Source organism: Bos taurus, chromosome 29 (genome assembly GCF_002263795.3).
Source record: "Bos taurus isolate L1 Dominette 01449 registration number 42190680 breed Hereford chromosome 29, ARS-UCD2.0, whole genome shotgun sequence".
In the NCBI taxonomy this organism is placed as follows: domain Eukaryota; kingdom Metazoa; phylum Chordata; class Mammalia; order Artiodactyla; family Bovidae; genus Bos; species Bos taurus.
In genome coordinates this window covers 41830439-41853833 of record NC_037356.1, presented here as the reverse complement: position 1 = coordinate 41853833, position 23395 = coordinate 41830439, and the positions used below count along the sequence as shown (strand labels likewise).

Below are 23395 nucleotides of genomic sequence, written 5' to 3'. Positions count from 1 at the left end.
ACTCCTTATTGCCAAATTCAGACTTAAATTGAAGAAAGTAGGGAAAACCACTAGACCATTCAGGTATGATCTAACCACTCAAATATGATCTAAATCAAATCCCTTATGATTATACAGTGGAAGTGAGAAATAGATTTAAGGGCCTAGATCTGAGAGAGTGCCTGATGAGCTATGGAATGAGGTTCGTGATATTGTACAGGACACAGGGATCAAGGTCATCCCCAATAAAAAGAAATGCAAAAAAGCAAAATGGCTATCTGGGGAGGCCTTACAAATAGCTGTGAAAAGAAGAGAAGCGAAAAGCAAAGGGGAAAAGGAAAGATATAAGCATTTGAATGCAGAGTTCCAAAGAATAGCAAGGAGAGATAAGAAAGCCTTCTTCAGTGATCAATGCAAAAAAAATAGAGGAAAACAACAGAATGGGAAAGACTAGAGATCTCTTCAAGAAAATCAGGGATACCAAAGGAACATTTCATGCAAAGATGGGCTCGATAAAGGACAGAGATGGTATGGACCTAACAGAAGCAGAAGATATTAAGAAGAGATGGCAAGAATACACAGAAGAACTGTACAAAAAAGATCTTCAAGACCAAGATAATCATGACGGTGTGATCACTGACCTAGAGCCAGACATCCTGGAATGTGAAGTCAGTTGGCCTTAGAAAGCATCACTACGAACAAAGCTAGTGGAGGTGATGGAATTCCAGTTGAGCTATTCCAAATCCTGAAAGATGATGATGTGAAAATGCTGCACCCAATATGTCAGCAAATTTGGAAAACTCAGCAGTGGCCACAGAACTGGAAAAGTTCAGTTTTCATTCCAATCCCAAAGAAAGGCAATGCCAAAGAATGCTCCAACTACCGCACAATTGCACTCATCTCACACGGTAGTAAAGTAATGCTTAAATTCTCCAAGCAGGCTTCAGCAATATGTGAACCATGAACTTCCAGATGTTCAAGCTGGCTTTAGAAAAGGCAGAGGAACCAGAGATCAAATTGCCAACATCTGCTGGATCATGGAAAAAGCAAGAGAGGTCCAGAAAAACATCTACTTCTGCTTGATTGATTATGCCAAAGCCTTTGACTGTGTGGATCACAATAAACTGTGGAAAATTCAGAAAGAGATGGGAATACCAGACCACCTGATCTGCCTCTTGAGAAATTTGTATGCAGGTCAGGAAGCAACAGTTAGAACTGGACATGGAACAACAGACTGGTTCCAAATAGGAAAAGGAGTACATCAAGGCTGTATATTGTCACCCTATTTATTTAACTTATATGCAGAGTACATCATGAGAAACGCTGGACTGGAAGAAACACAAGCTGGAATCAAGATTTCCGGGAGAAATATCAATAATCTCAGATATGCAGACGACACCACCCTTATGGCAGAAAATGAAGAGGAACTAAAAATCCTCTTGATGAAGGTGAAAGTGGAGAGTGAAAAAGTTGGCTTAAAGCTCAACATTCAGAAAACGAAGATCATGGTATCCAGTCCCATCACTTTACAGGAAATAGATGGGGAAACAATGGAAACAGTGTCAGACTTTATTTTTCTGGGCTCCAAAATCACTGCAGATGGGGACTGCAGCCATGAAATTAAAAGACACTTACTCCTTGGAAGGAAAGTTATGACCAACCTAGATAGCATATTCAAAAGAAGAGACATTACTTTGCCAACACAGGTTCGTCTAGTCAAGGGTATGGTTTTTCCTGTGGTCATGTATGGATGTGAGAGTTGGACTGTGAAGAAGGCTGAGCACTGAAGAATTGATGCTTTTGAACTGTGGTGTTGGAGAAGACTCTTGAGAGTCCCTTGGACTGCAAGGAGATCCAACCAGTCCATTCTGAAGGAGATCAGAAATCCTGGGATTTCTTTGGAGGGAATGATGCTAAAGCTGAAACTCCAGTACTTTGGCCACCTCATGCGAAGAGTTGACTCATTGGAAAAGACTCTGATGCTGGGAGAGATTGGGGGCAAGAGGAGAAGGGGACAACAGAGGATGAGATGGCTGGATGGCATCACTGACTCGATGGACATGAGTTTGAGTGAACCCGGGAGTTGGTGATGGACAGGGAGGCCTGGCTTGCTGCTATTCATGGGGTCACAAAGAGTCGGACACGACTGAGCAACTGATCTGATCTGATACTGTAAGATTAAAAATATGAGATGGCCATCCCTGGTGGTCTCAGCGGTAAAGAATTCACCTGCCAATGCGGGGGACATAGGTTCGATCCCTGGTCAAGAGGATCCCATATAAGGTGAGATAACTAAGCCCTTGTGCCACCTCTACTGAGCCTGAAACTACTGAGCCCAAGTTCTAGAGTCTATGCTCCACGACAAAGAGGAGTCCCCACTTCCTGCAACTCAAGAAAGTCTGAACACAGCAATGAAGACCCAGTGCAGCCAAAAATCAATGAATAAATCTTTTTTTTTTTTGTAATGTATGAGAACCCTATTAAAAGGATGGCTCAGATGGTAAAGAATCTGCATTCAATGTATGACACTGGGGTTCAATCCCTGGGTTAGGAAGTCTCCCTTGAGAATGGAGTGGCAACCTACTCCAGTATTCTTGCCTGGAGAATTCCATGGACAGAGGAGCCTGGCAGGCTGCAGTCCATGAGGTTGCAAAGAATCAGACACAACTGAGCAGCTAATGCTTTCACTTTCAATAAGTATCTTTGAGTGTGCTAATGAAGAATTTAAGTTGAAGTAAAAAAAATGTGTTCTTTATTCTTTGTTTTTGTTTTATGTATTTTTTGTGTGAAAAGTATTATAAATCTTTTACAGTACAGTACTGTATAGTTGATTGTGTTACTTGGGTACCTAAGTTAACTTTGTTGAACCTATGAACAAATTAGTGTTAAGAACATGCTCTCAGAACTGACCAGGTTAGTATGTAAGGGACTTACTCTATTTAGGATTAATATTCGGCTTTTTCCACAGCTGCCTTAGCCTTTAGTCTTCTCTGAGTCCTAGTAGAATTATGCCTAAAACTAATGTCTTACTTTATTTTTATTTGGAGTTCAGGAAGGAGTGAAATTTGATACATGTTCTGTTTTTACCCTGAAACTTACTCTTACTTTTGCTGTTTTTTTTTCCTACTACAAGCAATATAAGTAAGATATCTTAATAATTTAAAGTATAACATCACCACTCTTTTTCATAGTTGAGTCATTTATTGAAGAATGTGCAGAGAGCACTTGGCGCCTGGCAGGTCTGGGCGCTGGGGATACAGCCAAGATGAGGACAAGTGAGGGCTCTGCTAGGACCCAGGTCAGAGTTCATTGAGGTTCAATAGCAATTCCTCTTCAACTTTATATGTATCTCAAGAGCTCACTGTTCATCAGCCAGGATTTCAACCATCTGGCTTCATCTCCCTGTCCTTTCCACAGTTACCCTCTGGGGATCTGTCTGCTTTAAAAACCCTCAGGCTGAAGGGAATTTCCCTCTTCAGGTCTGTGTATGTCATTGGCCAGCTGCCCCATTCACAAATTCCTTCCTCATGCTGCCCTCCTCTCTGCATTTCCCTGTCAATATTTGTTGACTCCTGAGTTTGTCAAGGAGGCTATGAGGCACATGAAGCTCCCTGAGCTGGACATCCTTGTTGAATGTACAGTGTGTACTCAGCTTACTGACACAGAGTCTGACTCACTCTCCTGTCTCTTGCAGGTCAGAGATGCTGTCACAGCAGCTACCATCTCAGGAGTGGGCCTGATAGCCCTATCTGCCTGAGTCATGTTCTCAAGAAACCAGAAGCAAAGTCAATGACCTGAAGGGAGTGTCTTGTCAGCAGTGACATTATACATTGAGGGGAGTCTTGTTTTGCTATACAGTTTTGAGAGAGTTAACAGGCAGGTTGATAGGGAGTCCAAGGCCCCTTTTAGGAGGAAGTAAACTTTCTTTCTTTTTCATATCCTTTTGCCTTAGTCTCTTAGGCTCTGAAAGCTATGATATATCTTTCCAAGGATGGGCTAATTTGAAAAGCTCTGTGTTAACTTTGCAACAGTCTATTTCTTTTGAAAACTGGCCTTTTAAGCATAATATATCTTACTGCTGGGTATGCTTTTCTCAGACTCTGTGTCTCTGTTAGTCATTATAACTGTAACAAATGTTGCCTGGGAACCTGTTTCCTCACTGCCTACACAGCCATAACACATCTCTGCCAGGGACAGAGTGCTTGAAATCCATTTTACCAGACTAGTCTTGGGCCACTGTGATCTCAAGATGTATGCTGTGGAAGAGGGTCTGGATAAAACTTTCTCAGTCTTGAGGCATTCTTTTTATCTATTCTCAGCAGCCAGTTGAAAAGTATATAATGCCTTGCTTAAACTAGTGAGGTGGGCACTCTTTATACCCCCTTCTGATATCTATGTCAGAAGCTTTCTCTATCCTTTTACTTTAAATAAAAATCTTTGCTGCACAAAACTCTGAATGATGGAGACTGCATCTTTGGTCCTGGAGTTAAATCTTCTCCTTTGGAGACCACAAATTCGACACCAAACACCATAGGCTATCAGTTTCTGGTTTGGTTTGTGGATTTCATTTTTTCTTACAATAATAAAAACAAAACCCAGTAAGGGAGGATTTTATTGGGGGACATGCATCAATAACTGCCTGGCTGGAGTCTGTTGAGGTTGCAGCGAGGCTCTGCTCCTGCTGATGCCAGGCTGTGCTCTGGCTCTTTGGTGATTCTCTCTCATTTTCTATTTGTGGACTGTGTTCTTTCAGTTCAGTTCAGTTTAGTTCAGTCACTCAGTCGTGTCTGACTCTTTGGGACCCCATGAATCGCAGCATTCCAGGCCTCCCTGTCTATCACCAACTCCCGGAGTTCACCCAGACTCAACGTCCATCGAGTCAGTGATGCCATCCAGCCATCTCATCCTCGGTCGTCCCCTTCTCCTCCTGCCCCCAATACCTCCCAGTGTCCGAGTCTTTTCTAATGAGTCAACTCTTCGCATAAGGTGGCCAAAGTACTGGAGTTTCAGCTTTAGCATCATTCCTTCCAAAGAAATCCCAGGGCTGATCTCCTTCAGAATGTACTGGTTGGATCTCCTTGCAGTCTAAGGGACTCTCAAGAGTTTTATCCAACACCACAGTTCAAAAGCATCAATTCTTCAGTGCTCAGCCTTCTTCACAGTCCAACTCTCACTTCCATACATGACCACAGGAAAAACCATACCCTTGACTAGATGGACCTTTGTTGGCAACGTAATGACTCTGCTTTTGAATATGCTATCTAGGTTGGTCATAACTTTCCTTCCAAGGAGTAAGCGTCTTTTAATTTCATGGCTGCAGTCACCATCTGCAGTGATTTTGGAGCCCCCCAAAATAAAGTCTGACACTGTTTCCACTGTTTCCCCATGTATTTCCCAGGAAGTGATAGGACCAGATGTCATGATCTTCGTTTTCTGAATGTTGAGCTTTAAGCCGACTTTTTCACTCTCCACTGTCACTTTCATCAAGAGGCTTTTTAGTTTACCTGCACGAAACAAACTCCAGCTCTGGTTATCTCACGTAATGGGTGTTTCCAGTTGTGTAGGAACAGGTCAGCAGCAAGAGAGATAGACAAACCTGACTGATATGCAAGAACACAAATCAAGGGAAACCAGGACCCTTGACCTGGAACTAGACCCAGGCCGGCTTCCAGGAGTCAGCAGCTGGAGTCTGTAGATGTCAGTGGGGCTCAAACCAAACCCAACCACAGCCATAATGAAAATTATATGCTCTGGCCAATCTTGTTTAAAATCTCCCCTGATCTCCACAGCTTTTCTCTGCCTTATTACTTCCACCCCGCAATGATCCTGCATCCTCTCCTCTTGGGGCTTGTCACGGCCCCCAAGTCTCTGATCCCACACTCACTCCTGTGGCTTCTCTTCCCATATCCGCTCATCTTCATCCCTCCCTGTGGCCTCCAAGGCATCCTAGCACAAGCTCCTGAGAGAGAATCAGATTGGCTCCCTCACCACACTGAGCTGTCTACTGATTGGTTGACAGCCATTGGGTCAGGTGGCCCACTAGACCAATCAGCTCTGCCCAGTGGAGCAGGTCACGTGTACAAAGCTGCCTCAGACCTCATGGAGCGTGGGTGTGGATGGTCTTATCCCTGACCTGCCTGCTGCTGAGGCCTCTGGGGAGGGGTTAGGGAAGGAGGTGTGACCATTCGTGATTTGTCCCTTGAGGTTTGGCTCTGTTACTAGTTGGGCTTGGCAGATGTTCAAAGTGACCAGATTCCTGCAAGGGGCTTTTGTGGGCTCTCGGAAGCACCCTTCTGGGGCCAATTGTCCTTCCCTCCACAAGGCAAGTCATCTCCTCCATCTGGTTGCCAATGTTTCCCTTGGCAGCCTTGGTTGTCTGGGGACCATCTGTGTGTGAAATCCCGGACAGGACTTATAAATGGCTCCTTTCTAGTTTGCTCCTGCTTGGACCATACCTGGTCTAGGAAAAGCTTATGCTCATTCTTTCCCCAGTGTTGACATAAGCATAGTTTTCTCCCAGTTAGTTTCTTTTCGTTTTATCTTAGCTCTATTGATATAACATCTCATGCCTGTTTTCAAGTGTGCCAAGCTCAAGGGACACAGGCCAAAATTAAAGGGGAGTCTCTTGAAGGCTCTTCTCTCACACTCGGGAGAATATGATATGGACCCATGGAGTATAGATCTCCAAATTAATTATGGAATAAAAAGGAATGAGGTAGACTAAACACAAGAAAGCAAAACAGAAGCCCCCTGTTCAATTAAAAAATAATGAAACATTACCTATAAAAAGTGAGATTTGTGCAAATAATCAGATAAAATGGAAGAACTAATTCCAAATATATTGATAGAGACCATAAATATAAATGAACTAAACTTGCCAAGTAAAAGACAAACATTATACTGGATTAGAAAACGAATCCAGGGAATACTGTTTACAGCAGATACAATTGAAATATAAGGACATAAAGACTGAAGGTTACGTGACAAGTTATTTGACATCTTGAAAACATTAATGCTAGGGAGAGGGTGGGATGATTTGGGAGAATGGCATTGAAATATGTATAATATCATATATGAAACGAGTCGCCAGTCCAAGTTCGATGCACGATACTGGATGCTTGGGGCTGGTGCACTGGGACAACCCAGAGGGATGGTATGGGGAGGAAGGAGGGAGGAGGGTTCAGGATGGGGAACACATGTATACCTGTGGCGGATTCTTTTCGATATATGGCAAAATCAATACAATATTGTAAAGTTAAAAAATAAAACAAACAAACAAAAATAAAACATTAATGTTATCAAGGAAAAATATTGAGGGTGTGTATAAAGTGTCCTAGACTGAAAGACATGTTGGAGACAAAGTAAGTAAATGTGAGAAAGGACTCTAAAAGCAATTTGGGTTTCCTGGGGAAATTTGAATGTGAATTGGATAATGAAGAATATTAAGGAATCATGTATCTTATTAAGTGTGATAAAGTTATGAGGCTTATGTAAAACACATGGCATAAAAAATAGATGCAGATAAAGCAAAATGACCAAAAGTCAGATTTTAACCCATGCCTTAGGTATATGGGTGGCAATTTTACTGCTATCTTTGTATATTAAAACATTTACATGCTATATACCTTATAAATAGTTGAAACTTGAAAATTTAAACAAAAGAAAACTTTCCAAATTATTTCAATAAATTTTATAGTAATATTTTTAATAGAAGATATACTAGGCAATTACTAGCTAAAAACTGGTTCATTAGTTGATATTAATTAACTGAAAGCTGGCATAGGTATATTGATATCAGAAAATATAAGCTTTAAACCAAAAATGACTATTAGACAGAAAGGATGAAAAGTGTGGCATAATAAGAAATACATTTGGTCTTTGTCCTTGGTTCTTGGACAGAGCGCTTAAAACCCTCAGAATTTCCTTGTTGATAGGCTTTATCTTTTGCTATTTCTAAGGAACCCCTTTGATCAACCTGAGTTTGTGCTAATGGGCTGACTTTGACGCTAAGATAGCCTTAGGATGGGGCTGGTCATCAGAAAGACCCAGTGATCAGAGAGTTGGAAATTTCAGGCTACTGATCTCTAAGAAGGGAATGTGGGAGTGGGTGCTAAAGGTTAAGCTCTATAAAAACTGTTCAGCGAGGAGACTTGATGAACTTCCTGGTGGTGAACATACCAAGGTATCCGTAGAGTGGCTACCTGAAGAGGAGAGGGAAGCTCCTTGCATCTTCTGCCCCCACGCCTTGCCCTCCACCTCTCTTCCATTTGGTTGCTTGATGAAAGTGAAAGTGGAGAGTGAAAAAGTTGGCTTAAAGCTCAACATTCAGAAAACGAAGAGCGTGGCATCTGGTCCCATCACTTCATGGGAAATAGATGGGGAAAAAGTGGAAACAGTGTCAGACTTTTTTTCTGGGCTCCAAAATCACTGCAGATGGTGACTGCAGCCATGAAATTAAAAGACGCTTACTCCTTGGAAGGAAAGTTATGACCAACCTAGATAGCATATTCAAAAGCAGAGACATTACTTTGCCAACAAATGTCCGTCTAGTCAAGGCTATGGTTTTCCTGTGGTCACGTATGGTTGTGAGAGTTGGACTGTGAAGAACCTGAGTGCCGAAGAATTGATGCTTTTGAACTGTGGTGTTGGAGAAGACTCTTGAGAGTCCCTTAGACTGCAAGGAGATCCAACCAGTCCATTCTGAAGGAGATCAGCCCTGGGTGTTCTTTGGAAGGAATGATGCTAAAGCTGAAACTTCAGTACTTTGGCTCCCTTATGCGAAGAGTTGACTCATTGGAAAAGACTCTGATTCTAGGAGGGATTGGGGGCAGGAGGAGAAGGGGATGACCGAGCATGAGATGGCTGGATGGCATCACTGACTCGATGAACTTGAGTCTGGGTGAACTCAGGGAGTTGTAGATGGACAGGGAGCCCTGGCGTGCTGCAGTCCATGGGGTTGCAAAGAGTCGGACACAACTGAGCGACTGAACTGAACTGAACTGAATTGTATCCATCCTAATAAATTGGTAAACATTTAAGCTGCCTTTCTGAGTTCTGTGAGCCTTTCTGGAAAACTGCTGAAATGTAGGAGGGGTTTTGACAAAAATACAGGTGAGTGGTGAAAGACATCTGATGTGAAGGAAGACAGTCTTAGGGGACTGAGCACTTAGGCTGTGAAGTCTGTGTTTAGTGTCAAAATCGAACCGATTCAGTGAGCACCCAGTTGCTGTCTCGAAACTCAGAGAATTAACTGCTGGTGTCAAGAAACGCTCCATAAAGATTCTGAAAAAACTTTCAATTCCCTAGGAAGGTATGATATTAATAATTCTAAAATTGTTTGCATCTAATAAAAGTCCTAAAAGAGATATTAAAATTTTTGGTCTGTTGTAAGGAGAAAATGACTAGTTCACCATAGTGGGAGATCTACCTATTCCTCTATCAGGATCTGATAAATCAAGGGGACACAAAAATCAGTTAAGATACAGAAACTTCGCAAAAGATACTGACAAGCTGATTCAATGAGCACATAGAGTGAACTGTGAAATACAGATTCTTTCTGACCACACACAAGGGAATGCTTATGAAAACTGACCATGCCTGGGTAGGAGGCAGGAGGCCCTTTAGGAGGCATTTCAGACCTCCTGGGAGTCAAGACTCATTTTCTGACACACACACACTCTGCACATACAGTGCACTCACACCCAACCTGTGTACATCACTCGGACTCACTCCCCTGCTGCATGTCCACCCACACTGCCTTCTGGATCCCTCTCCATCTCGCCTTTGTCCTCTAAAGAGCACCTTTCCAGCCCAGTCATCCCAGTAAAGAGAGGGACTTCTCACCAGTGCAAGAAGGGCTCCCAACTGTTGACTGCAGTTGATTTACAGAGGGAGCCTGCAGGCTTGACTGGGGCTCCTTGAGGGTCAGGTTCTAGAATGTTCCCTGCCAGGGCTCCCCTCTGCCTGTCTCTGGTTTTCCTGTCTCAGGCCAAGCCAAAACTGAGACTTGGAGACCTGACTGAGATTTCTGCCTCTGGCTATGAACACTGGCCTTCTCTGTAAACAGGGGCTGTGTGAGCCATCTGTCTCCCTCAAGCAAGGATGGGTTCTCTGTTTAAGTCCCAGGGTTGAGATGGAGAAGGGGAACAGTTGCACCATCATGCACTGGTTCTCCCTTCAGTGCCTGGCACAACAGGCACTCAAGGGCCATTTGCTGAATTCATCATGCTCCCACCCTCACAGTGTACCAAGGGCTCATCTTCATTAGAAGTGAGTTCATGGGCAGACTGTTGACTTTATTCCATTGGAGAGGGGTTCAGTTCAAGGCAACCCCTGGTTCTTGGAAAGCATCACATCTTGGGTCCAGTCTCCTATATATTAGTTGTTTTGGAGTGATGAACAGAAATAAGACACAGTTACTTCCTTTCAATAGTTAACAACTGGGTGCACAGTGTAAGGAAAGGAGCATGGGCCTCCCAACTGGTCAGAAGCAGTTGGGGTCCTCGGTCTCCTGCTCCCTGACTGTGCAACTTGCACGTGTGACTTCCCCCACCCCCCCTGCTAAGTTCAGCTGCACCCTCTGCAGAGCAGATAATAATCCCTACCTCTAGGCTGTGTAGGGATGGAGTGAAAGCCTGCGTGGGAAGGCACTGGGGCAGGCTTGGGCAAGTCCTGGACCAACTCCTTACTGCCTTCCATAGCATCGCAGCATTAAACGGAATGTCCAATCCCTGGAAACCACTAAAGGAACTGGCCAAATAAAATAGACACCTGCATTTAATGGCGTGTTATTTAACCATTAAAACAGATGGACAGCACGTGAGCATATACACATGTAGGCATATGTGTTTATATATATATATATATGTTTATATTCAAAATAAGTATAAATGTTAGAGTAAATTGACCATTTTTGTATATAGTTCTTTGACTGTTGACACTCTCATGTATCCATGTGACTGTCAGGAGAACACAGATCACAGGAGATTCACTCGCCCCTAAAGCTCCCCAGGCCCATTTGTCATCAGCCAGCCCCTCACCCCAGCTCCACACCTCAGCTCCTGCAATCTCTTTTCTCTCCCTATAGCTTTGCCTTTTCTAGAATGTCGTACAAATGGAATCATATAGAAGCTTGCTTTTTGTGTCTGGGTTCTTTAACTTAGCAGAATGCGTCTGACGTTCATTTTTGTTGTAGCATGTGACATGCTTTGTTCCTTGTTTCTGCTGAGTGGTATCCTGCTGCATGCATGGGCCAGCCTTTCTTTATTCACCAGCTGAAGGACATTTGTGTAGTTTTTGATATTTGACAATAATTATTACAGCCACTATAGATATTCCCATATAGGTTTGTTTGTGTGCATGAACATGGATTTTAATTTCTTTTGGGTAAGCACTAGGTGTAGGATTGAAGAATCATAAACTAAGATTATGGCATCCAGTCTCATCACCTCATGGCAAACAGAAGGTGAAAAAGTGGAAGCAGCAGAAGGTTTTATTTTCTTGGGCTCCAAAATCCCTGCAGACTGTGACTGCATCCATGAAATTAAAAGTCACTTGCTCCTTGGGTGGAAAGCTATGACCAACCTAGACAATATATATATTAATAAGCAAAGACATCACTTTGCCGACCAAGGTCCATATGGTCAAGGCTATGGTTTTTCCAGTAGTCAGGTATGGATGTGAGAGTCAGACCATAAAGAAGGCTGAGTGCCGAAGAATTGATGCTTTCTAACTGTGGTGCTGGAGAAGACACTTGAAGGTCCCTTGGACTGCAAAGGGGATCAAACCAGTCAATTCTAAAGGAAATCAATGAACATTCCAATGAATATTCATTGGAAGGGCTGATGCTGAAGCAGAAGCTCCAATACTTTGGCCACCTGATGCGAAGAGCCAATTCATTGGAAAAGACTAATGCTGGGGAAGATTGAGGGCAAAAGGAGAAGAGGGTGGCAGAGAATGAGATGTTTAGATAGCATCACTGACTCAATGGACATGAATCTGGACAAACTGCAGGAGGTGGTGAAGGACAAGGAAGCCTGGCATGCTGCCATCCATGGGGTCACAAAGAGTTGGACAGTACTTAGATACTGAACAAGAGCAACGGTAAGTGAATGTTTATTAGAAAAAATGACTCAGTTGTTGTCCAAGTACCTCACAGCACTGCAGGAGCGCACGCTCTCTACTGGGGAGAGAAGAGGCCCTCAAGATTGCAGGAAGCGCTCGGGGGTGTGTATGTTCATCTGTTCATTTTCCCTGGCCCTGGCACCTCTATTTCTGAACTCTTTCCACTGAAGGTAACTCACTAACTTGCCTTTCTTTCTCTCCCTCACCCCTTCCTTTTCATCACACTGTTTCTCTAGAAAGATTCTCCTCTCTCTCCTTCTCTCTAGGTAAGACTGTGGGCCTGTGAGAACAGTGGAACTCGAGCCACAGAACAAATGCATCCAGACTTTTGCACCAAGGGACCGTCAAACTCCAGCAGGGCTTCTGGCAACATGAGGCCATGTCTGCAGGATGACCCCTCAGATGCCTGCCTGAAAAAGCTCAATGCTGCCAGGACCTGAAGCCATCCCTTTGAACGTCATCCCCAGGAAGGATGGGGCCACTGTCTCCAAGTCTCTGTTGGGTATAGAAGCCCAGCTTCCAATCTTACCAGCTGGCCCACCCCTGTCCATGTTACTGTGTCAGTGAACTCAGTGGAGCTGGGCTGAGTGCACTGGTCTTTAGGGATCATCCTCACATAGCTACTGCATCCTTTTGTTTTTTTGAGTATCCATGTCTTTATCTAGAACCGTTTTCTGACCAGTGCTGTTGGGACTTGGGGTGGACTACTCCCAAATATATTACAATGGAACATTGCTTATTTTGAATTAAAGTTAAGAAATGGCCAAGGCAAGAGGGATGCTCTGACTCTCCTTTATGATCCCCTGAAAGCAGGAAATACACCCCTCATGTGAAAGGTGCCCTCACTGCATCTGGACGTAGAAGGACATCCTTATTGCCAGGGACGGGGAATCCGGGGGAAGAAGCCTGGATAAACGCCTCGTTACTTCTTTAGTTTTACCACCACAAGCGCAAACTCTGCTTAGATTCCTCACTAATGAACACACAATACCTAAGTTTTGGGACTTCTCTGGTGGTCCAGTGGTTAAGAATCCGTCTTCCAATGTGGGGGATTTGGGTTCGATCCCTGGTCAGGATACTAAGATCCCACATGCCTCAGAGCAACTAAACCTGTGCAGTGCAACGGAAGGAAGCCTGCAACCAGAGCAAGCCTTCAGCTAGAGAAATCTGTGCACTACAACCAGGAGCCCTTGTGCTGCAACAAAGACACAGGGCAGCCAAACAAACAAACAGCAACAATAACAACAACACAAACCACCCAATACTCAGAACACAGCAGTTTCTTTGTCCTGTCAATTTCTCACAAATGTATTGTTTCTTTGTCTAAAATGTCTAAAAGCTGCCTGCTTTGGCTACTTCTGAGGGACCGTTTCCATGAGGCTCTGTGTATGCATTAAAATGTTTTTCTTTTTCTCTATGAGTCTATCTTGAGTCGATTTTATCATTCAGTTCGGTTCAGTCGGTCAGTCATGTCCGACTCTACGTGACCCCATGGACTGTTGCATGCCAGCCTTCCCTGTCCATCACCAACTCCCGGACCCTACTCAAACTCATGTCCATGCATCAGTGATGCCATCCAACCATCTCATCCTCTGTCATGCCCTTCTCCTCCCGCCTTCAATCTTTCTCAGCATCAAGGTCTTTTCCAATGAGTTGGTTCCTCACATTAGGTTGCCAAAATATTGGAGTTTCAACTTCAGCATCAGTCCTTCCAATGAACATTCAGGACTCATTTCCTTTAGGATTGACTGATTTGATCTCCTTGCAGTCCAAGGGACTCTCAACAGTCTTCTCCAGCACCATAGTTCAAAAGCATCAATTCTTCGGTGCTCAGCTTTCTTTGTAGTCCAACTCTCACATCCATACATGACTACTGGTAAAACCACAGCCTTGACTAGACAGACCTTTGTCCGCAAAGTAATGTGCCTGCTTTTCACTATGGTGTCTAGGTTGGTCATAGCTTTTCTTCCAAGGAGCAAGCATCTTTTAATTTCATGGCTGTAGTCACCATCTGCAGTGATTTTGGAGCCCAAGCAAATAAAGTCTGTCACTGTTTCCATTGTTTTGTCATTTTATCATTAGTTTTATCTTTAGTTCAGCCACAATAACACAAGAGGCACAGAGGGGGAAATTTCCTCTCCCCAACAGCACACAAATGAGACAATATTATCTCATAAAAGCAGAACCTCTGTGCTACCCAGCGTTCAGTCACTTGTTCAGCTGGTCAGTCACAAGCCTGCTATGCGCCTGGAGGTGGTCGGGCACCTGGGATACAGAGCAGTCCAGGCGAGCTTCCTGCCCACACACTCTGGGCAGTGAGAGGTCACGGGGTGGTTTCCTCCCCTTTACACCGGCTTCCAGGCTCCCAGTTGGTCAGCCCTGACCTACGTCATCTGGGCACCCATGCCCTCTGGGGGTAATACACCCACAGGGCCATTGAGTTTCCCTCCCTTGACCCCTCCCTTCCCTGCATTTCACACCTGCGGCCCCTCCTCCCACTTACTCTTTCCCCTCTGGCCGGCCACTTTCTCCCCTCCTTCCTGGGTGGCTGGCTTTCTCCGGATGTCCCCTTTCATGGCCGTATTTATTCCTGCTGGGGTTGCCTTGAAGAGGACCAGACCAAATGGGTCTTCCCTGAGCTGAAGGTTCTTGGTGTTCTATGCATCCGTGGTCAGACCCCTGGTATTGAGCGTTACCCCACTTCTCTTCTTGCTGCAAGTCACTGATGTGCTCATGACTGCAGGTGTGACAGCAGGTGTCATCGTAGAAGTGGGCCTGGCCTCTGCCTCACTGCGATCCTGCAGAAGCAAGAGGGAAAAGCAATAAGTTCGAGGAATTGTCATGAAGGCAGCCAGTTGGGAAATCTTGCTTAGCTAGCAGGCATGGAGTTTAGTTTATCGATTTCCCTGTTTTGTGATCATTTAGGCTTATTTTAATGGAACTCAATAAAAGCACAGGAAGATTTTATTTGGGGAAATGCAGACTAGCATGATTCTATTAAAGACACAGTTGAGGGCTTCCCTGGTGGTCCAGTGGTTAAAAATTTGCCTTCCAAAGCAAGGGGCACATGTTCAGTTCCTAGTTGGGGAGCTAAGATCCCACATGTCTCGGGGCAATAAATCTGAGTGGGGCAACTACTGAGTCCAGGCCCTCTGGAGCTCGAATGCTGCAACTGGAGAGTCCATAGTGAAAGTGAAAGTTGCTCAGTTGTGTCCGACTTTTATGATCCCATGGACTGTACAGGACTGGATCACTTTTGTGATCCCAGGACTGTACAGGAATTCTCCAGGCCAGAGTACTGGAGTGGGTAGCCTTTCCGTTCTCCAGGGGATCTTCCCAACCCAGGGATCGAACCCAAGTCTCCCACATTGCAGGCAGATTCTTTTTTAAAAATTTTTATTTTGTTTTATTTTTTAATTTTACAATATTGTATTGTTTTTGCCATATATCAACATGAATCTGCCACAGGTATACACATGTTCCCCATCCTGAACCCTCCTCCCTCCTCCCTCTCTGTACCATCCCTCTGGGTCGTCCCAGTGCACCAGCCCCAAGCATCCAGTATCGTGCATTAAACCTGGACTGGTGACTCATTTCATATATGATATCATACATGTTTCAATGCCGTTCTCCCAAATCATCCCACCCGGTCACTCTCCCACAGAGTCCAAAAGACTGTTCTATACATCAGTGTCTCTTTTGCTGTCTCATATACAGGGTTATTGTTACCATCTTTCTAAGGCAGATTCTTTACCAGCCGAGCACAAAGGAAAGCCCAACAAGAGAGTCCATGTGCTGCAACAAAAGATTTTGTATGCTGCAACTAAGACTCGATGCAGTAAAAAAAAAAAAAAAAAAGACAATTGAACTCTGTTACAGACTGCCCATGCCAGTCTGAGAGATAGGCAAAGGGTAAATACATGTCAAATGAAAGCATCACCTGTGTGGTGTTGATTGGATGTGGTCTGAGTTTAGAGGGAGTAGCTGGGGTTGATCAAGAAGGACCTCCTGGAGAAGGGGCTGCTAAGGCTGGGTTTGAAGAGGCTACAGAGCTTCTCAGATGAAGGCACCAGGACCTCCCTGGGTGTCCAGCAGTCCTAGAGGCCCAGTGGTTATGCCTCTGGGCTTCCCATGCAGGAGGTACCACTTCAACACTTGGTCATAGAGTCAATATCCTACATAAAATGTAGCACAGAAAAAATATATCAAATGCAGATACATCTGTGACCAAAGTCTGTGAGCTGCACAGTGGTTAGAAAGTGATCTCAAGAGATATGTGACACCCAGAGGGAGGCATCAGTGTGGGAATAGAGGGAAGCCAGTTCTGCACTAACCCACTCCCTCCTTCTCCCTGTAGCTGGTCTACGTGGGTAACATCACCATTGGAACACCCCCTCAGGAATTCCAGGTTATCTTTGACACAGCTTCATCTGACTTGTGGGTGCCCTCCATCTTTTGCACCAGTCCAGCCTGTTGTGAGTACAGACACCCTCTACCCGGACCATCCTTCACTTGCCCTGCCACCATGTTTCCACCCTTGGCACCTGATGACACTCATCTCTTGTGTCTGCAGCTACACATGTTAGGTTCAGACATCTTCAGTCTTCCACCTTCTGGCTTACCAATAAGACCTTCAGGATCACCTATGGATCTGGGAGAATGAAAGGAGTTGTTGTTTATGACACAGTTCGGGTAACAGTGTAACAAATGCTGAGTCAGGACTGACTATGGAGTGACCACTGCTTGCAAAACAGATGCAGGACCATCTGGCAGGACCCTTCCTAGCCTAACTCCCATAGATATTGGCCATCTTATCCACAGGATATGTCTCTGGGGAGGCAGTGCCCGTGGTGACACACGAGCAAACAAATTAGCTAACCCAGAGAGTGGCTTGAGGTGTGGACTTGCAGCTCCTCTGCCCATGAGAAGTTCAAGGTTCATTTTGCTGGGAGCAAGAAGAAGGGATAAAAGCACACACTTTTATATTCGGACTGTTCTAGGCACTTTCAGGTGGTAACTGGTTTAATCCTGCAACAACCCCATACAGCAGTTACTCTGATAGCTCATGAGACATATGAGGAAACTGAGGTGCAGACAGCAAGGGCCTTGCTGAGGGCACACATGTGGTAAACGGTGGAGTTAAGCTGGCTTTTCAGGGCTGAAGTTGCTGTGGGGTGTTTGAAGACAGGATAAAACTGATCTGGGGACCCTGGGGGCAGTCAAGGGCTTCAGGTATCCAGAGTGGGAAACTGGGGGCCTGAGAAGTCAAGGGGCCTGATAATTGAGTGCTCACTCTAGAGGACCCTTGAGAGTCTAATAAACCTATGGCCTGCCCCCCCCCAAAATACCTAAGTAGTTCCCCCCCTCTCTCTTTCTCTCTCATACACACTCACAGAAATATACACATATCCCCAAAAGTGAATTCCTCAGGCAGTAATTTCATAGACCCTGGAAGCAAGATTGTGTTTTCAGCTTCTGTCTTCCTGGACAGATGCAGAATGCACAGTACATTACAGAGAACGCAGTCCATTCCTGTCATTAGGTCACAGTGATGCCAAATGCTCTCGTTCATTTTGTCCATAAGGTGGCACCAATGGGACCTGGCCTGACTCTTGGTTGCCCCACCTGGACAGAAGCTAAGAGGGCAATTTGACTCACTCAGGTGGTGTTTTTCAGAGGGGTAGATGTTTTAAAATTCACAGCCTCTCACAAATGGAACCCAAATTCCCCTCCCAGCTTGGTCTAGCCGTCTGAGGTCCACCAAAGACAGAGCCCAGCCTCAATTCTTCCTTGAGGATCTAATGTCAATGCACCCAGCCCAGTCCTAGCCCCACTTCACGTATCTGTAAGTGGGAACACTCTTCTCTCCCACAGATTGGGAACCTTGTAAGTACTGACCAGCCGTTTGGTCTAAGCGTGAAGGAATACGGGTTTGAAGGCAGAGCTTATGATGGCATCTTGGGCTTGAACTACCCCAACGTATCCTTCTCTGGAGCCATCCCCATCTTTGACAAGCTGAAGAATCAAGGTGCCATTTCTGAGCCTGTTTTTGCCTTCTACTTGAGCAAGTAAGTCTGAGATGGACAATCCCTTTCTATAACTTAGCTGTAAGATGCTTTCAGTTGCATGAAAATTATAGAACACTTGGTAAAGAAATATCCTGAGAGATAATCTAACCCAGGATAACTATGGCCCCTGGGCCCTACCTGGCTTCACTACTGGCTTTTATAAATAAAATTTCATTGGAACACAGCCCTACTGCTGGGCTCAAGACCAGTAACTTGGTCTAGGGGGGTGAGCGAGGAGGAAGGCTAATGGAAGGCAACAGGAAACAAGTTGAAGGAAAAGGCACTAGGATTTGCTTATGAATCTGATAAGGAAGGAAGGAGAAGGATGCTGGATATCTTTCCCTCCTCATTAGCATTTCACTGGGAGCCCAGGACCAGCTACCCAATTTGTGGAGCCAGTGAGAAATGAAAGTGTGGGACACAAAAGTGTGGGACCCCTTGTTCAAGAAATATTAGGCATTTCAAGACAGGGAGAGCAGAGGTGGGGTCCCTTCTGAGTGTGGGGCCCTTTGACAGTAGAGGTCACAGGCCAGTGGAGCCAACTCTGGGTGACCTGAACCCATACCCTTAGAACTCCCAGGCCTTGATTTTTCTTAAAAATGACAAGGTGGACAAGGGGAAAGCCAAAACACTTCAGCACCATGTCCTCTGAGGGTGTCTGAGCACTCAGGTCACAGGAGATCCAGGGCGTCTTCAGAAGACATAGTGGGTGGGGCCCAGCCAAGTGATTCAGCTTCTAGCCTCCTCTGTGCCACTCACTAACCAGTAACCGACCTTGTTCTGGATCTCAATCTCTCCTAGACTCGATTTCTGCATCTGTACATGGGACCTTATTAGGGCCTTGATGGGTGGACAAGCACAGCTCTCAGTCAGTGCTGTTGTTACTGTCCTCCAAGGATCCCCGCCCCTCTTATCTCTACAGAGACAAGCGGGAGGGCAGTGTGGTGATGTTTGGTGGGGTGGACCACCGCTACTACAAGGGAGAGCTCAACTGGGTACCATTGATCCAAGCGGGTGACTGGATTGTACACATGCACAGGTAAGCCTCTCCCTCTGAGGATCAGCCCAAGTGATGCTCCCGCTACTGTACATGGACACAGGCAGACACACACAAATGCATTCTCAGACACACAGTCACACAGACATATACACCACCCACAATGACACAGACAGACACACAGACACATGGAAAGACACAAGCAGACACATATAAACATACACAGAGACACATAAAAACATGCATAGCTAGTCAGAGACACACAAGCACTCACAGAGACACATACAAACACACATACAAACAAACACACAAGCACATAGATACACAAACAACCCATGGGTTCATAATCCCCAGGCCTTCTGACCAGGGCTCTGACCAGGGTCCTAAAAGGGTCTTGAGAGGTCTGTGCAGCTGGGAGAGGGCTGCACCCACTGCCCTTTGAGGTGGGGAGCATGGTTAGAGGACTCTACAGTGTGGTGAACAGACGATCAGGGAGAATTTCACCAGCCTGAACAGAGTTATGATAAGATGACCGACTGTCCAGGGCTACCTAGGACATAGGAAGTTCTCAGTACAGATAAATGTCAGTTAAAAAACAGGGACAGTCCTGAGAAAATGGGGAAAACTAGTCTTCTTAGGGAGCAGCTACCCAGCAGTGGAGAGAGGCTGGCTGCAGTCTTAAGACGTGAAAGCGACTAATAAAACAGACATTCCATGTTCTTGGGCACACAGTGGGACAGGGGCTGTAACAGAGAATCAGGAAGGTGGGATCCAGGAGTGACCTGAGGACAAGAGGCATAATTGATAGGATTCTGTGTGATACCCTCAGACAAAAGCTGACCTGTCCTTTGGAGTTTCTGTGGGCTAGTAATGTATTTCCTGGCCAGGGTCTCAGGGTCTGAGCTGGTTGTAGGAGCAGTGCTGGGAGACACACTATCCCAGAGGAGCCCCTCTCTCCCCCAGTATGAGAATCTGCTGCCCCTGCGAATCTCCATCTTCACTCTGTGTGCAACCCGCTATTTGTTCCCCACCAGATACAGCTCTCTGGAGGTTTCTATTGTTTTCTCAGTCTTCATTCACTCATTGAACAGACAAGCATTGGGCATCCACTGTGTGCCAGGCACTTTAGGGAGGCAAGGAGAATAAAACTCGCCCTCACATCTAAGTAGGCAGATGTACATGAAGTGACTCGCCCACATAGTGAATTGTGACTTTGGTATATGCTAGACATGAGGAGGAGAAGGCAATGGCAACCCACTCCAGTACTTTGACTGGGAAATCCCAGTGATGGCGGAGCCTGGCGGGCTGCCCTCTATGAGTTCTCCCAGAGTCGGACACGACTGAAGTGAGTCAGCAGCAGCAGCAGCAGCAGACATGAGGAAGGGTCTACAGAGAGAGACCAAGACAGGAGACTGATAAACACCGGGAGAAAGAAAACAATACAATTAAGGTGGAATCTGGAAGATGAGAAGAAATTTGCTAGTCAAAGTGGAGTGGAGTCTTTTAGGAAGGAAGACCAGCTTGTGTCAAGGTACAATATATCCTGGTGCATTCAAGTACTGCATTCGAGGATGTCAAGAAAGGTGCTGTGTCGAGAGCCAAGGAAAAGAGGGCAAGAGACGAAGGGCTGTTTAGGAGACAGTCGGGAAGGGAGCAACTCTGGGGAGAATCTGAGTGACCTTGATGCCCTCTTTCTTCCATTGTCTCTCAGCATCACCATAAAAAGAAAGGTTATTGCTTGTTCTGATGGCTGTGAGGCCCTTGTGGACACTGGGACAACACATATCGAAGGCCCAGGAAGACTGGTCAGTAACATACAGAAGCTCATTGGTGCCAGACTACGGGGTTCCAAGGTGAAGGGTCATGCCCCAGGGTTACTTCCAGTCTCCAAACACAACAAGGAACTCCAGGGCCAACCTCTCACCCTCTCTCTCTAACTGCACTAAGTTTATTGTTCTGTGGTCAATACCCTTCCCTCTATTACCTTCACCATCAACGGCGTCAACTACCCAGTGCCAGCTCGAGCCCTCATCCTCAAGGTGAGGGAACAACATTGAGGGTTGGTTCTCAAACCGGAGCTTGTAGGAACCCTTGGGCTGCTGCTGGGAGGAGGGCGTCCTCTGGAGGCCATGTCACACCACTGCAGATGCTGCTGAGCCCTGTGGCTGGGCGGGTGACTCCCACAAAACCAATCACTTGACAGTAAAGGGCTGTGTGGGACACTGATCTTCCTGAAATAAATGTGGAGATACTACACCATATGGCATAGTGGGAGTCAGGCAGAGGGGAACACTAAGGTCCTCAGTCCTTAAAGAGCTTCAATTCTATCTGAACCCAGAGGTGCATGAACATGATATTCAGCTCTAGCGGTCCCTGAAATAGGCCATGTTACAAGGAGAATGGCTGGGGACAGTCCCAGTGTGATGTCCCAGCATAAGTTAACAGTCTCCCTTCCCTTCTCAAAGTTTTCCTGGTGTGGATGATAAATTACATGGTCAGCCTAGTTCTCGCCTACATCTTCCCCTTGCTCTGGCCAGGTGCCCCCTTTGTGAGTTGGGGCACCCAACCCATCTGTGGGGAGGCTGAATGCTAATGTGAATAAAGGGTGAACAGTGACTGCTCAGGCCCGGCACAGGGTGGAGGCTTCATGTCAGCTCCCTGTGGGAGTTCAAAGCAGGCTGATGGGCTCAAAGAAGGCTTTGAGGAAGAGAGGGAATTTCAGGAATTCTAAAACCACAAACTCATTGAACCATCTGAAGGTTGCTGGGTTCTGGGCAAAACTGCCCTGGATTCTATGCAAATGGCATCTCAAGGTGGTCTGCACTGGGGCACTGGGGACTTACTAGGGGTGATGAGGGCTGTGGACTGACTAGTGCGGATGGGGAACCAGAGTATGTTACCCACCCAAGCCTGGAGTGGCCAAAGAGGGTGAGTGTGGGCTGAAGGAGGCTTCTCAGAGTTCCTGAGTTAAGTCTTCAAGAACGTGTTTGGGCACTGCTCTATTTAAGAGGGATAACCAACAACGAGTTACTTTGTGGCACAGGGAACTCTGCTTAGTTATATGACAGCCTGGATGGGAGGGGTGTCCTTGGGACCAGGATACCTGGATACATACGGCTGAGTCCCTTTACTGTCCACCTGAAACTCAGAATATTGTTAATCAGCTATACTTCAATACAAAATAAAGTTTGATAATAAAGTACAGATTGTGGGGATGCAGGAGGAGAACCAGCATTCTCTGGAGAGAAAATAAGGAGTAGGAGTCAGAAGGAAAGAAACAGGGAGTGAGGGGAACTATGGACACGCTTGTTCTTTTCTAAATAATTATATTGAAGTGTGGCTAATCTATAGTGTTGCATTAAGTTCTGCTGCACAGCAATGTGACTCAGTTATACACATAAAATATTTTTTTTTCTTATTCTTTTTCATGTGGTTTATCACTGAATATTGAATATAGTTCCTTACTCTCTACAGTAGGACTTTGTTGTTTTTCATTCCTCTGTTTCCCCAACTCCCAGTCCTCCACTCACCACACCCTTCCTCATAGCAACCTCATGTCTTGGCCCTCTTTGGTTTTGGATGAACTCTCATATCCCCTGCTGCTGAGAAACCCCCTTGATACTTACCAAAAGAGGGAAATAAAACAAAGAATTGAGCTGGGTCTGGATACTGAGGGGAGTCACCGGTAAGGGCTCATGCTGACTGGTGTGTGTCTCTGACTCCCCCAGGATTCTAGAGGCCACTGCTATACCACCTTTAAGGAGAGCAAACTGAGTCCATCTACAGAGACCTGGATCCTGGGTGATGTCTTCCTGAGGCAGTATTTCTCAGTTTATGATCGAGGAAATGACAGGATTGGCCTGGCACAAGCAGTGTAAATGCTTGGAGTGGTTCAGGAACCAGTAAGGCCGCTCCTAACACACAGTCACTCACACTTTGGGCACTGCTGCCCAGGATGCTGGTGAACTGTATTTGGTGGTCTGTACACCCTATTCTCAGTAAAGAATAAAGGGTTTCACTCTTAATGATGCTGAAACAAATGGTGCCTCTGTGTCTGGGAGTGAAGGATCTAGAACCAAGTCTGAATCAAAATTGAGAGGAGCCCTACTCCAACTGGCTTCAAGGAAAAGGGAGACTCATTGAAATGATTCTGGGAATCCAGGACACAAGAATCAGAGCAAATACAAAGATCTCAGTGAATGGACCCAAGAAACCAGAAGTCATCAAT

General features: G+C 45.6%; 1 protein-coding gene across 1 annotated transcript in view; it reads left to right on the top strand.

Annotated features, from left to right (window-relative positions):
- The window catches only part of LOC536947 (pregnancy-associated glycoprotein 1-like), a 28223-nt gene extending 5076 nt beyond the window's left edge, over positions 1–23147 (top strand). Inside the window, exons 2-8 of the mRNA XM_059883151.1 lie at positions 16460–16577; positions 16676–16794; positions 17977–18170; positions 19093–19209; positions 20879–21027; positions 21115–21206; positions 22896–23147. Coding sequence (XP_059739134.1) covers positions 16460–16577; positions 16676–16794; positions 17977–18170; positions 19093–19209; positions 20879–21027; positions 21115–21206; positions 22896–23045 — 939 coding nt within the window. The 3' untranslated portion in view covers positions 23046–23147. The remainder of the gene's footprint in view (positions 1–16459; positions 16578–16675; positions 16795–17976; positions 18171–19092; positions 19210–20878; positions 21028–21114; positions 21207–22895) is intronic.
- Positions 23148–23395: the final 248 nt, after the last annotated feature.